The following is a 16,213-nucleotide window of genomic DNA, read 5'->3' as shown; positions in this document are numbered from 1 at the left end:
ATATTTTATTTGTCAAAGTAACACAATATAAGCATAATTATTTTGGTAATTTATTTCAAAATACCTGTCAGCAAGTATATCTGTAATAATATAAAAAAAAAAAAAGATTCAGGAATTTTTTTTTTTTGACAAATAGATTCCTTACTGTGTAAATTAATACAGAACTTTAAGTAATTCATTTAAACTACAATACGTTTCTGTATTTACTGCACCCCTTAGAAGCAGCGTAAAGGCTTGGGGGAGTCAAGGGTAATGGAGGAGCTGAGGGAGAGAGAAGGAGCCCAGGAGTGAACCTGTAGGGTTGTTGGGTGTGGTTGGGAGAAGTATGAAACCGGTTTGGGGTGGGGGATTGTTAGGGAGTTGGGGAGCCTCCCCGTGCAGACCCTGACTGACCCCTTAGCCTCTCCCATTCATTCAGTCAGACACATCTGCCCCCGTCCCTGTGTGCCCCTCACCCATTTACCCCCTCATCTCCCTGCATCCCTTTACCCCCTCATCCTCATGTGGCCCTGCACCCCTACCTCCTATTCAGCCCCGGCTCAATGCTGTCACCCCACTAGCTCCTGTGCCCTGCCCAATCTGTCCCCCCCACGAGCCCTTCTGAACATCAGTCTGTGCGCCCACCCTCCCAGCACACACACATCCTGTGCCTCCTACACTGGCTCTGTTTGTGTGTCTCCTCCCCACCCCCAACACACATATCCTATGCCTCCTACACTGGCTCCACGGGCAGGGTGGTGTGAAGAACACAGCCGGCTGCTGTGGCAACAGCCTCTGGCGTGTGAAAGGCAGAACTGCAGCACTCCTGGGGCAGAATATATTTTATGCGCAGAAAAAAAAATTCTGCACATATGCAGTGGTGCAGAATTCCCCGAGGAGTAATGATCACAGTAACATGTCTACACTGCAGTTAAATACCTATGGCTGGCCCATGTCAGCTTGCTTGGGCTTGTGGAACTTGGGTTAAGGAGCTGTTTAATTGCAGTGTTGGCATTTGGGCTCAGGCTGGAACCTGGGCTCCGGGATCCTCCCCACTTGTGGGGTCCCAGAGCCCAGGCTCCAGCGCGAGCCTTAATATCGACACTGAAATTGAACAGCCTCTTAGCCTGAGCCCTGCAAGCCCAAGTCAGCTGACACAGGCCAGCTGTGGGTTTTAAATTGCAGTGTAGACCTATCCAAGGACCCCTTCTGGTCTTAGAAACTGAATCATAATCTATGGAAATGACCTACTTGAAAGAAGAATATATGTAATGTTCACAGGAAAGCCATGGCTCTGATCCTACAATGAGATCCACTAGCATAGACCCGTGCTTAATGGAACTCTGCAAGGGTGCTAAGGCCCGGTATATCACTAGCATATGTTTTTATTAGACTCCAAAGCTTCTATATTTACTCATTTATGAATTAATATGGATAGTGTCTGCTTTCATATATTAGAGTTAAAACACACACACGCACCCCTCTCCTTATCCGTGTACGTGGACATGCAAGTGGCCTTTCCATGTGGAATGGAAATGGTTGGTTGTTAATGTCATTCTCCTTAGTCTATTGCTTACATTTGCAAGTATGACCCCTCTTTGTTTATCTGGGCTGTTATTTTTAAGGAACGTGCATTATCCTTCCTCTGAAGAATGCTGAATGATCAGTGGAAATACAGAATCCTCACAAAAGGCATACTGTATATGAGAAGCATGAGTGTGCAGTGCCAAGTTCATAAGGAATTTTAAGCATCCTTAAATTTAATTTTCCTTAATGCTAGTAATTTTCCATTACTGTTGTACTTTTAGGTTGGAGATCGGATTGTCAGTATTAATGGGCAACCTTTGGATGGGCTGTCTCATGCTGATGCTGTTAATCTCCTAAAGAATGCTTATGGGAGCATTATCCTGCAGGTATGGTGATAAATTGAACATGCAGCTGCAATAGGGTAGATAAGTGGTGTTCAAAAAAGACTAAGCATCACTGGCACAAGACATCACAGCGCAGTGGGGTGCTTCTTGATGTGAATTATACAGGATGAAAGCAATAAATTATTATTTTCATTCAAAAGTTCTTTATTGCCACCCATACAGACTGTGAGTGTGATTATATAAAAGCATAACATGGGGAACAAAACGACTTGTTGCTACACATGATAAAGCAACAAAGCTTTTAGCTTCTAACACTTTTTTTCAAAGTTAGCTACAAACATGGAATGACTCCTTTTCTTGTGCTGCTAGCCTGGGACTGAGCTGTCCAAAGTGTTAATTTCCTTGTTCGTGAAAGTGAAAAAAACCTAAAACTCTAGTTGTGTTTGGTATAAATTATTACATCTCAATTCAATATATTAGTGTGTAGGACTGACTATCAACCAAACTACAGCACTTGGGTACACAGCTGATAAATGTGGCAATTAAGAGTAATCTTGGAAGGGAAAAAACACTATTGAAGAACGTGTAGGTTTTTTTTTTTTAATTACAGCAGCCCTCTTCTATGTCTCCAATATACACAACTTGATCCTGCCAAGCGGAAAATACTGGATACAAAAATCTACAAAGAAAATTTCAAAAAGAGAGCTTGTGATAAATAGTGCAGTGACATCAAATTAATCTGTTGGGTCAGATCCTCAGATGATGTAAATCAGAGTAACTCCATTGAACTCAATGGATCTAAAGCAACTTACTCCAGTTGTGCTAGATATAAGGCTAAATATTCAACCTTGAAACTGAAAGGAAAGTGCAGTTGTTTGCTTAAGTGTTTGTAAATCAGCAGAAAGGTGGAAAGATACTGTCATTTAGTGGTCTAATTGTTCCCCACTATTATACTTACTACTGGTCTATTTTTATTTTTTTTACTGGGATCAAAAAAACAAACAAACCCAGCTTAATCTTTACACAAAGAAATGGGGAAAATAAACGCCAAAGAGGAGGTTCAAAGTAGTGCTGATGCGTAAAATTACTATAAAAATTAGAAACCAAGTTTTTTTAAAAAAAAACCCTCTAAAATATATTATTAATATTATGGCAAAGCAAATCTTAATAGATTTTTACGCTTCTTATTTTGTTCAACAAAGTTAAAATAAACATTTAAAACTGAGTTCAGGATTATTCAGTTTCTTCCTAGTGTTTTGGACTAGCTTGTTCTCTTTTATATTTGTTCTTGGACTGGTGACATGGTGGTAGTTGAGCTCGTTCTGCAGCTGAAGTCAATTGGAGCTACGTGGATTTACACCAACTACAGATCTTGCGTGTTAAATTCTTTTGTTTCTCATATTGTTGCTGCCAATCAGTACTGTTGTTTTGATATCCACTCTGTTCACAAATTAGAATATGAAGAAGAATGATTTAAGACCAAATGGTACTGATATTAGATGGAGTGCAAAAAATACTAGCTCATTATGTATTTTTAAAGATTAAGATTTCTAATGAAGCATATTGTCAAATATTCAGTTTTAAAAGAAAGCATTTTTGTAATATGCATTTCTTTTTAGAAAATGGTCCTAGTATACAGAAGTTGAAGTTTTTTCATCTCACATTCACAACTGCTAGATAGCTTAGAATTTGCTTACTTTCTCTTACACATTTTGTATTTTTATTCTCAATACAATGCAGTCCTTTTCCACAATTAAAAAAAAAATTGCTTTATATTTTAAAATACAATTAGACAGGTAAACAAAGTATTCAGGTATATTAGTGGAAGCTGTAAATATGATCAGGAAATGATTATATTAATGCTAAGTATTGGTACTTTTTAATACTTTTTTTATTACAACAATATAAGTGGAATAGTTCTATCAGTCTGATAATCATGACTGACATGTCATTAAGTAATTGTATTTATTATCAAGTTAGACCACCTCATGGCAAACTGCACTGAAAGGTCAGATAATTATGTTCACTGGGGTGGAAAGGCTTATTATCGGGATGCCCTGTGAAGGGTGTTAAAGGAGTTTGCAAATGGAAGATTAGGTTCTCGGGGGAACAATCATCCCTTCTTGCTGTTTTGATGCTTCAGTTTAAATTAATCTGCTTTCTGCAGGTGTAGTAATGAGATAAGCTTTTTACAAGGTTGTTGAACTCTGATACATTCTTACTGCCACAGATTTGTGAATATAGATTTATTTTGCCATCGGGTTTTATTTAACAAGGAAATACGACAACTTTCCCCCCTACTGGAATATTGTTGTAGAGAAATTTATTCCAGCTCCTACCTTCTGAACTATGTGCACTTCTGCCGTTGCCCTGACCACCCCAAAGGGAATGAATTATGAGCCTGAAACCTAGAACATGAAATTCCCATTAAAACTGTGGCATTCTGGTTTTTGCTTGATGATTTTACTAAGAATCACTGTTTGATGGGTTAGGACAGGGGTTCTCAACCTTTTTCTTTGAGCCCCCCTTCCTCCCCCCCAGTATTATTAACAACTCCAGGGCCAGCAGATGGGGAGCCTCAAGGCTCTGGGCTTCAGCTGCCAGGTAAGGGGGAGCTTGGGGTTTTAGCCCTGTGGGGTTCCAGGCTTCGGCCGCCAGGGAGAGGGAAGGTCTTGGGCATAGATGTACTTTGATTTCTATTTGGAGGGGGGGCAGTGCCCTGGGGGGAGTGCCTCCTCCACCCCCTGAGTCACCTCAGCAGCCCACCGAGCCTGTCTGTGTTGAGGGAGGGTGCAACCAAAAATTATAAATCTCTGTTTCCTGAGGGCTCTGCCAGCCCTGGAGCCAGCTCCACCTGCCCGGGCGGCTCTTATCGGCTGCACACGCAGTGAAAGGGGGCTGGATGCTGAGGAGCAGCTGAAGCCCCCGGGCACCAGCAGCAGGAGACGGGGAAACACCACGGACACCTGTTCCATGCCATTAGCCAGCACAACAGCTGCCCTGCACTGTCTGGCTCCAGCTACCTGCCTCTGACCTGGCCAGGGGGCTGAGAAGCAGGTTTGCTATCTCATGGAGTCATCTGAATCACGGAGTAGAGTGTTCACCCATGGGAAGTGAAAAGCAAAAGCTGTTCACTAATGCGTGGACTTTACTAGATAATGAAGAGAGGCATTTCTGAGCTCCACATTTTTACATGGCTCCTTTACATGGCCCACAGAAAGTAGAATATGTTGCAGGAATACAGACAGAGTCTAGAAAAGAAGGGGAAATACTTTATTGGAGACAAGGCATATAAACAGAGAAATTCAAAGAATGGATTGAGTTGAAGCCTTCTATGCTTCAATTTGTTTCATTGAGAAAGTAAATCATCCTTGAACTTAGCTTCACCTTACGTTTCACCTTTCATGTCATTGGTTTCATCTAAAGTATTAAGTTCCTTCCTGTGTGTTCTCTACTTACACGCTTTCAGGTAGAAGCAGAAAAATACAGCTCATTTATTTCTGTTTAAATATTCTGCATAATTACTAATACTAGAAAACGTTAAAAATTGTGCTTACCTTGTAGCCATAAAAATCCACTCCTTTTGAAGAGGGAGGTATTGATCACTGATGAATGAATCATGGAGCATCAGCTTTGATCTGGTTATTTATTGAGTGGGTTTCTGAACTTCAAAAATCTGTCCCTTTGCCTGCCATGAGCCATGTGCTCCCCTCTGCTGCATTTATGGAGAAGCAAAAGTGAGCGTTAATTGTGGTAAAATGAGGCCATGAATAGGAATGATAGCTACGCAGCATACTCCTGTCATTGGCATGTATCTAAAGACACTCTGTCAACAGCAATTCCTTGTGTTGTAATATGAGCATCAACAGGAGCAGTGTGCCTGGCCAGACAGGGAGGGAGTTGGGGAGCAACCACTTTCCACACTCAATTTGAATGAAATGTACATGCTTGCAGCTACAAATGTTTAGAAGATTCCCAAACCACTTTCATAACAGTTCCTCATTTTGTTTTCTGCAAAGAGAGAATGATCTAAAACTAACGTTCTGTGGAACCAAAAATTATTCTCGAGTGGAGACGGTCACTTTGTCTTTAACTAATCCCGTTGTCCCTACATGTTGCAGGAGTCTTTTCCATGTGATTTGCAAAACTTAGGCAGTGTGTTCAAGTAATAGTTAGCTATCAAATTATTTGTGCAGTGAGCAAACTTTTTAACTAACTTTAATAAAAGTTGATGTAGATTGTTTCAATTTGAATTTACTTGCTGCTATTGTTGTTGGTTGTATTTATTTGTATTATCATAGTACCAGTTATGGATGAGGATGCCATTGTTCTAGGCACTGTACGAACACAGAATAAAAAGCTAGTCCCTTCCCCAAAGACTTACTATCTAAGTGTAAGATAAGAGACAACAGATAGATACTGACAGACTAGGGAGTCTAAGGAAACAATGAAACAAAATTGGTCAGCTTGACAGGTGGTGGCTTTCAGCCCCACAGTTGTCAAGTTTTTTGTAGGCCTCACAGCAAAGTAAAGTTTTAAGAAGGGTTTTGCAGGAGAATGAATAATTTGTTTTGTGGAGGCTTGTCCGAAGCATGAGGGCAGCATGGGAGAGAACACGAAGGTGCTTGTTTGAAAATTTAACAGGTGGGGCATGGAGGCTGACATCATTGGCTGACTGGAGGCAGGAGCTGATTTTTTGATACCGAATGAGAGATGATAGGTAGGATGGGGATAAGTCATAAAGAACCTTGAAAGCAAAGAAAAATTGCTTATGCTTGGTACGATAGAGAAGAGACAACTAGAGAAGGGATGCAAAGAGGGGGTGACACAGACTAGGAAATGATCTTTGCAGCAGTAGGATCATAAATGGATATCAGCGGGTCAAAATTGTGTTTGTTGCAATAATGGAGACACGAGATGATGAAAGCCTGGCCAAGAGTTTAACTGTGTGGATGGATAGGAAAAAGCCATATCTTAAAGGTGTTAGGCAGAAAGAATCTGTAAAACCTAGCCATAATCTGGATGTGAGGCCTAGAGAGAGGTCCAAATTGAAGATGACATCCAGGATATGAGACTAAATGACAGATGGAAAGGCAATGATGTCCATGGTGATTAAGAAAGGAGGTAGCAGGAAGGGTTGGAGGGCAAGATTAAGAGCAGTCTTTTAGCCATGTTGAGCTTGAGCTGATAGGTAGACATGCACAAGCTGATGTCAGTGAGAGAGGCTGAGATTTTAGTTTGGACAGAAGGAAACAGGTCTGTAGTAGAGAGGTGGATCTGTGAATTGTCCACATAGAGATGGTAGTTGAATTTGTGTTTGTGGGTGAGATTACCCAGATATAAGGTGTGGAGTGAGAAGGAGACGTTAGAATTTGTGGGGGCAGAAGGATTAAAATGAAGGCCAGATTTGCTCCCTCCAACGAGAAATAAACAAAAAACCCAGAGATATGGGGAAGAATGGGAAGAACAACTGAGATCTCCATTCAGTAGCTTCCAACAGATTGGTCCTTTGGAAGGTTAGGGTTATTTTGCTCTACAGGAGTAGGAGTTTCAGCCTCATGGATGCTTGTATCTCTGGGATTCACCAGTGATCAGGGTCTTTGTTTAGATAGCCTTTGCTTCGTACCCACTCTCATGCCCCATTTGTGTCTCTTAGACCTTCCTACCAGCCCTGGGGCACCATTATGTCCCCCTGTTCCTTCATCTGCTGTTGACCCTGGAACCTGGCCTCTCTCCACCCACAATGCAGGAACGTGTACAAAACTTAATATAGTATGAAGCCATAACCTGGCCTTAAATTAGAATAAAGGTGTTGTGCTGTATCCTGGCAGAAAATTGGTGGTCCTCTTAAATTTCTCCGTGATTTGAATGTAATTTGAGTTCAATTTATAAAGGACTTAAAAGATTAATTAAATATTTTATCTGAGGTTTTGATTGTAAAAAGTAGCCATTTTTCTTAACATACTCAGTGTTTGTTTTGTAATAAGTAAAGATGATGTTTAGCAGTCTGACCCATTGCTGACATTTTCTTGCATCCCGACTTTCAGGTTGTAGCCGACACCAATATCAGTGCCATAGCCAGCCAATTAGAGAGCATGTCTGCTGGATGTAATCTTAACTCCCCTACTCTTGATGGTCATTCTGAAGATCCAGAGTAAGTATGCACTCTTTGATGTGGGAGTATTCTAGTTCAGAGTACTGCCTCAAGGATACTCAAACATTTCCCTTCCCCTCGCACAGGCATGGACAGTGTATTTGCTCTCTTCTCTTGTCGTTTCTTTTTCAACTAATTTTTCAGCACCTTTAAAATGCTCATTATTGTCCTCTACTGGCAAGGATTGGAACCATACCTGCCTTCATCTGGTAATTCAAATGTGAATCTTCATGCTTTTGTTTTTGATAGATTTCCAAAAAGCACATCTCCGTAGATTTTCCAGTTGATGTGTTTTGCAGCTTCCTCTTTGAAATGAGTTATGACAATTGCAATTCAAAATAATCCACCATCTCGGGGATTAAAGAAGAAGAGGTTTTCAGAAAGCGGAGGGTTGATTTAAATGTTGCAAAATGTGCAACAAAATTATTTTTCTTTGTTCCTTGACTCTTTTTCCCCTTAATAACATAAAGGAATATTACAGATACAGATCAATAACATCTAATCATAGATATCTAAATTACAGATGTTCTGCAAATTGCACTTATTACATAAACTCACCAAAATTTAGAGATAGAAGACCTGCAAAGATCATTTAGTCTATCCCTGTACCACACAGCATTGTTCTCAACCATATGTTCTCTAGTGCTTTCTCCAGTTAGCAGGAAAATACTTAAAATTTAAGTATTCCAAGCTATTGAGCTCCCAACCCTTTCCTTGGGAGACTATTCTGCGGTAGAGCTCGCTGTCTGATCATTTTCCGTGATATTCAGATTAATTTCTTTTCACCCTACGATATAATTAAGATTATGTTGCAGACATTTAGCCATGCTATACGTGTTTAGCTCTTTCAACCTTTCCTCGGTCCTTCCAATCTTTCCTTTATCATTTTGTGCTCCTTTTGCCCTTCTTTTTTGCTGTTTGATTTTTATTTCTTTATTTTAAGAAACTGAGGACAGTTTGGGGACACTAGTAACATTCTGTGAACACAGACTACAAGTGGGATGCTAGAAAACCTCATGCTGCACTAAAGCTGAAGTGTATCACTACTCTACAAGATTAATTAAGTTCTAGTAAATAAATTACCTACATGGACTCAAATAGGCTATTTCCACAAATACAAAGCTGCTAGTTTCTTTAGAAGTGGGTTTCAGGAAGGGAAAAACATTTGCACAGCAAGAAATGTGGTAGACTGGCATTTGCATGCATTTTGCTGAGCTTGAAGATATTCATTTATATTAAAGAGATTCCATCTTCCATTAGCTTTTTCATTGTATTGTTCCTTTAGTCAATAATAATAATGCTTAGCGCTAACTGGAAAAACAAAAAAAAATCACAAATATTATCTCAAATTGTTGCATGAATAACATCCATGCCTCTCTTGTGTTCTCTTTCCATGAATGTACATCCAGCCAATGTGAACGCTCACAAATATTTGAAAAAAGGGAGTTTTCACTTGAAGTTAAGAAGTTGTGGGAACTATTTTAAGCTTGCAAGTGCTAATATTTGCATTGAGTGCTTGTGCACTTCTCCAGTCAAAGAGCACGAATCAGATTGATTTGACCAACTTAGATTAGCAAAAAATCAAATACTCTCAGTCCATAAAGTTTAAAAAAAAAGAGTCAGATACAGAAAAAAATATTGAATATTTTTCCAAACTGTGAATCAGTCTAAGAAACTGGCTTCTCAGATATTAAGCAAGTGGAAAAACTAAATCCATCAAATAAATTTTTCATTGTAAACTATTTATTCAGCTGCACTATTTACAGTGTGTGTTATGTCTGTAAATTACCTTGTGCTCATGAACTAATAATGCTTCAAAACACCAGTGAGAGAAAGAAGAATATCCCATTTTTCATATGGGGAAACTGAGATCTGAATGATTATGGCCCCAATACTGCATGTTGCTCCAGGTTGGTAGACTTCTGAACCGGCACAGAGTAACTTTAGAAATTGGGGCCTTTGTGACTCTTTGGTCCATGCTATAAGGCTGTGATAGATCTGAAATTAGAACTCAGGAATTTCTGGCTTCCGGTGTTATGTTCTGTCCACTAGAAACATTGCCTCTGAAGTCAGACGATAATGTTGTGTTGCTATGAAATGATGTTGCAAATTCACTTCTCCTAAACTGGGACAGAAGATGGACCTGTCAGGAAGCAAATCGTATTTAAAAACACATAGCAACTGTGTGGGCCTTACTCCTGAATCACAATCTGCTATTGGGGGATAATGTGCTTTTGTTGAATCCTATTAAAATAAGTATATACAAAGTGAAGTCAATGGGACTCTACTTGGGTTCATGGGTCCATGCTAGTGCATTCCAACATGGGATCAGAGCCATGGTATGTGAAATTTATGAAAAACAGTTAAAAGGAAAATGGGTGTCCATTTGAATCTCTTTGAAAGTCTGAATCTATTTGAAAGTGTTCCTTCTACAAAAAGACACACACTGGATATATATTGTTCTTCTAAGTGGTATTCATTGTTTTTTCAGGGCTCCTCAGCCTAAGATTATTGCTTTGGAGAAAGGTTCTGATGGCCTGGGTTTTAGTATTGTGGGGGGATATGGAAGTCCCCATGGAGACCTGCCCATTTATGTCAAGACTATATTTGCCAAGGTATCTTTTTTTTTTTTTTTTCCTCCTTTTTGCATATATCTTTTAGAAAAACCCTACCGTTAGGAACAGATAAGTCTAATGCAAAAGAATTGTGTCCAATTTGTCTGGGTATGCGTGATTTGATCATCACTGCCTGGACCCAAAGCTCACTGTCAGCTAGCAAGGATGAGGGAAAAGCTGCTGTTTCATTATACTGACATGTGGAAAGAGAGACCTCATCTGAGCAAATACATGTTACTCCATGTATTTGGGAAACGTCTTTAAAGTAGTCTGTATAAGGCATTATTTATCTGTAGGTCTCAAAGTGCTGTGCACAAGTGTATAAGTAGCATTTTACATTGGGGAAACAGTTGCAGAGAGGTTAAATATCTTGCTAAGGTCACAAAGTTAGTTGCAAAGCCAGAAGTAAAACTCAGGTCTCTGTGGTCAGCCGCTCCCTCACGTCCACGTTGTGGCCAACTTGGATGAGAAAAAAGACTCTGAAAGAGGAAGATGCTGTCAGCCTGATTCTCCATTGCCCTGCATGTTGTGAGGTCACTTACACCAGTGCAAACTGGGTATAAAATGCTACCACATCACAACAGTAGTGTTTCACACTTTGCACTGGTGTAGATGACTTCACAAGGGGCAGGGTGATGGGGAATCAGGCCCTATGGCTTTATTAATTTTTAACTTCCCTGTTTCCCCTTGGGAAGTGCTCACCACCACCACAGCCTCCCCCTTCTCTCCTTTTTTAACTTTCAAAGGTGTAGTTTCAAAAGCTCTGAAAGTGGCTGTGGGGGTTTTACCTCCTGTGCTCTGCTCTCGTTCAAGAGGATGATTCCTGCCTGCAGCATGACAGTCTTGCTTTCTTGCAGCTAAGGTGTAAACGTGGACCGAACCACAGAATTTGCATTGGGTTTCAAGCTTCCCTAAAGATATGGCATGCATGAATCCAAGATCTTGGTTTGGCCTATCGTAAAAATAGGGACTAGCCATGAAGTGCAGATCCCCATCCTAATTTCCCCATCACTCACTGGTGTAAAGATCTGGAATTCTGGCTCAATTCAATTCTAGCCCTATTGAATTCGGAATGGGTAACAGAAAGATGTGTTAGCATAAAGTCACTTTTATGGTACAGTCTCAATGGAAGAGACCGAACAGAAAAAATGGTAGGGGACTGATGTAAGGCTGCATAAATACTTAGGGAGTTCCGCAAACATCTCAGGCCAGTGATTTTGTAGAGTATTCCAGGCACTTAGAATTGCTTTTCTCTTCGGTGAATCCAAATTTCAATAGAAGAAAAGACTTTGGGACTAGTACTTACATTTCAGAATGCCTTTTTGTCTTTCCCTTCAAATAACCTCTTGCATAGACTCTCTAGGCATGTTTCTAATCACTGGTTTGCTTTATACTGATTCCAAGGCCCATCAGATGCAGCCCAGATGGAGAGCAGACTGCCTTTATAAGCTTTTGGCACAAGGCCTGGGGTTTAGTGTCATTTTCCTGTCCTAAAGCCATCAATGCATTCATGAACCTTGATGCATCCTTGATGCATCCACGAACTACTGCACAATAATAATAATAATGCATCCTGCCTTTTATGTCGTTGGGAGCCTTATGCCTTCGGCAATACATTTAGTTGTTTTAGTGGAACATCTTGCAGTGTTTTGCTCTGTTTTATGTAACTTTACCTACGTTTTTTTGGAGGGAAAATAAAGTCCACCCTTGGCACTGAGCAAAAAATAAATAAATAAAACTAAAAGCTTCCAGGTTTCTATAAATACTTTTCTCTTTGATCTTCTATACCAGTTCAGATGCTTGGGTTAGGATTCTTCCCAATAAGCAGATGAACACAGAACAGTAAAGGCCTGGCTTTCATTTGCATGGTGGTCCTGCTAGACTACTTTTGGCAGTGTAAAAGGGCTTTAAAGTGAGTGTGTAGAATGGGGCCATTGTGTAAATGAGAATCGGGATCTGTAACTTTGAGTTGCGTCCCACTCATATAAGAGTCAAGCCATCTCTCAGCTTTCAGCTGTTTCTCTCTCCAGCAGACAAAAAACCCTCACCCTAAGGGTGTTACTGGAGGAGAGCAGGCCTCTAAGGCGAAACAAGCCTTGTGGCACACACCCTGTGCAGCTAGCCTAACAGCACACACAAGGCCCTCATCCAGTGGCCCACCTCCTTATCCCAGCAAGGAAACCAGGGCCAAGTGGGGCCATGCTCCAACTCAACCACGCATTGCTAGACCCTTCTACCTAAGGGGTGGCTCAGACTCAGAAGTGGTGAGTGGCAAGGGTCTCCCTGCAGAGAGCCATGACAAGATAGAAAGTCCTAGAAAGGTCCCACTGTCCTTCAAAGGACTCTGCCCCGTTAAAGGAGAAGGGGTTCAGGAGCTCCCAGCCAGATTACTACACTGAGGACTGCAATGGCTCTAGCCACCAGACTAAGGAAGAAAGGAAGTGTACAGCCCTGCTGCTTCAAAGACTTGACCCTTTCCTTGAAGAGGAACAGATGTCCCAGAAAAGGGCACAAACAGAGCAGCAAATCCCCTGTGCCCTCCCATCCACTTGCATCAAGTCTCTGCCAAATACCATCAGCATTTACCAGCACGATACTGAGTCATGGCTGCAGGAAAGAGTTGAGGTTTAAAATTGGTAACAAAGAGAATTGATGTTATTGAGCAGTGTCATGCTGTATTTTTTAAAAATAATTTAGAAGTAAGTCATATCAAATTGTTTGGTCATTTTTGTTGTTTGTAGGGAGCAGCTGCAGATGATGGCAGATTGAAGCGTGGCGATCAGATTTTAGCAGTTAATGGAGAAGCTTTGGAAGGTGTTACTCATGAGCAAGCTGTAGCTATTCTGAAATGCCAGAAAGGATCTGTAACATTAACAGTGTTATCATGAATCTCATTGCACCGTGGAGATGAATGCAATTATTTTAAAACATCGTAGAGCTGCTTTAATAATGTACAGTCCTGAGTGAGATGAAAAACAAACTCCAGATAAGATTAATATATTCTAATCCTATTGTCTGTATGGCTAGCATACATCTGTGGTTTCATTTAGTCTTATAAATGAAGCTTATTGGTCAGTAATTTTTCTACTTCTTTAATATCTTGTGGCTTCTGTTTCCTCTCAACAAGGTTAACTTAGAAAACTTCAATAAACTGTGTGTGTTTTACTTCAGTTAAACATCAGTTTATCCCCATCAGTAGGAAATCCCTGTTACAATTGCTGAAACTGAAAATTAACGCTCACACACAAAAGAGAATTTAGATCATCATCTGATCTCATCTGATGAGCAGAAATAAATGCTAAGTGACTTGTCATCTCACTCATGATTTACTTATGCTAATTGTCCTTTCAAGTATGTCAAAAAACATTAACAACATAATTAAATTACCACTGTTCCAAGTGATGAAATATCTGATTCTCCTCTGGGAAAGTGTTTGTGCTCTGCACAGTAAGTTTGACAGTCAAATGCTAACTTTTCATATTTATCTCTCTGGATAGGTCCAGGCCAGTTAGTGAGGATTATTGTGATGAATCAATTTTCAGCCTTTAACATTAAAAACAAAAACAAAACAAAAAAGGGCGGGGGGAGGCCTGTTTTTTCAGGTCTCTTAAAATTTCCATGACAGTCTTTTAAGATCTTTATGTGGCATGAGCAAGATGTCTTATTCTGTTCTAATTAATTTTTTATAGAAAAAGAAATGTTCTGAAATGACCAAGATGCTCAGTACATGCATTTGTAATTGTGCTGAATTGCAGTACTAGTGTCCACAGTTAGACTTAAAAAGGCCAAAGTTTGCCTCCATAATGTGGTACTATAATTCAGCTAATGTGAAAGCTCGTAAGCTGTGACCTAGTGCTGAGGGCTAAATGAAGGCAGACTGAACCATTTTGCAAGTTTCCAGAAGTCTGCATGGTGTCAGCTGGCATGGGAAAGGGACCTTCACTTATCAGAAACAACCACCCATCCAGTATCCTATGCTTCAGATTGCTAGAACCTAGTTTTGTACAATGCCACGAAGAGATTTAGCAAGTGAACATGTAAAGCAAATAAGTGGTAATGCAAGTCCATGCAGTTTAATCTTTCTGACTTTGTGGAAACTGGTGGCTTGCAGAAAGCACCTCAGTGTGTTGTAGGGCTAAGAGGACTAATTTTTAATGATGATGATGGTACAGCAAGGAAAAGTACTGAAATCGGCAGCTGATTTAATTATCAATTGTGTGAGAGACCTTTCTATCGGTAAATGAAACCAGGCTTCTTTTCAAAATCCTATAATTACTGTTCTTCAGTATGTTTTAGCTAAAATGTGATATTCTCCTGACTGTATAAAGAAAAGTATATTGAAGTGAGGTTACAAGTGATAAAGTAGTAAGCATAGAAGAGATGATGAGCTCTTATTAAAAATGTTGTTTTCCTTCTCATTTAAAAATTATCTCTAAATATAACAAATCACAAAGTGCATTAACTTGTTGGAATATTTTGTGGGTATTCCATAAATAGTGCCTGAAAGAGACTTATGTTTTAAAATGGATTTCATTTCCATTGTGCTGGTTGATTTATTAATATGAAGTGTTAGTGGAATCTTGTTTATAGATGCACATCAAATGTCCAGAGGTATCGAATTGAAGAACTTTTAACTACCCACCTTTGGTTGCCAGAACATTCAAGTATGTCGAAGCTAAATGCACCTACGTAAACCTTTTTAGATGCACCTTGTTAAAATAATTTTTCAAGGTTATGACCAAAATCTAATGACTATTCTGATCAAATAACCATTACATGCATACTTGAAAATATTGCAGCATTGGTCTATTAAATTTTACATGGCCATTTGTCATCTCTTATGCACATATGGTTGATATAAAGAATATAGAATTTATGGGCTGAGATTTTGCACTTCCCATTGTTCAGATTTGAGATAATATTATTGCTTCTTGTAACTTGCACTTTTTCTGTGTGCTGAGTATGTTACTGCCAAAAATTGCATTGCAACTAATTGATAAACCAGTGAACATGTGGGGAAGGGAAGTACAGTATTTAAAGGACCAATTCTAGAATTAAATTTCAATTACACTTGTCTGGGTCGAGGTGTTCTGGTTTGTTAAAATTATTATCTACTTCTGTGCAAGGGAAAAAACCAATGAAACTTACTGATAATATGTTTATGTATATCAGTCAAACAAGATGTTTTATTATTTCCAAAGATTCTAAATAAAATTCAGTTACTAAGAAGTTGTGCATTCTTTTTTCTTTTTTTTTTTTGGTACTTTTAAAGAATTTCGCTTCTAGTCCATATTAAATTTTATCCCAGGGTGTAATGTTTGCTATTGACAGTAATGAGCCTCACTTACTTTCCAGTAGGGGTATGAACATCTGTACCTATGGGACTGATCAGAGAATGTTTTGACAGGCAGCTGAGTCCATCCCTCCCAGCCAATCAGATTGCTTTTGGAGTGAAACTTTGGGAGTGTGGATGTGCTATCTTGTGCACATCCATACTCCTTGAAAACACTAATTCCTCTGATGCAAACTATTCTAGGGTGTTAAGCAATTAGTTTTAAGCAGGGAAGCACCAAAAAAGCAATCAGGTTGGGAAT

At 39.7% G+C, this 16,213-nt stretch overlaps 1 protein-coding gene across 2 annotated transcripts in view; it reads left to right on the top strand.

Annotated features, from left to right (window-relative positions):
* Window positions 1-15,827, top strand: part of PATJ (PATJ crumbs cell polarity complex component) — a 228,617-nt gene extending 212,790 nt beyond the window's left edge. For both annotated transcript variants that reach the window (XM_084636472.1, XM_084636473.1), the window contains 4 exons: window positions 1,788-1,892; window positions 7,898-8,004; window positions 10,496-10,619; window positions 13,361-15,827. In XM_084636472.1, the coding sequence (XP_084492598.1) occupies window positions 1,788-1,892; window positions 7,898-8,004; window positions 10,496-10,619; window positions 13,361-13,507 (483 nt within the window). In that variant the 3' untranslated portion in view covers window positions 13,508-15,827. The remainder of the gene's footprint in view (window positions 1-1,787; window positions 1,893-7,897; window positions 8,005-10,495; window positions 10,620-13,360) is intronic.
* The last annotated feature ends 386 nt before the right edge of the window (window positions 15,828-16,213 follow it).

This window comes from Lepidochelys olivacea (assembly GCF_965140295.1).
Source record: "Lepidochelys olivacea isolate rLepOli2 genome assembly, chromosome: 8".
In the NCBI taxonomy this organism is placed as follows: Eukaryota; Metazoa; Chordata; order Testudines; family Cheloniidae; genus Lepidochelys; species Lepidochelys olivacea.
The sequence above is the reverse complement of the archived record's forward strand: the minus strand, read 5'-3'. Positions and strand labels throughout refer to the sequence as shown.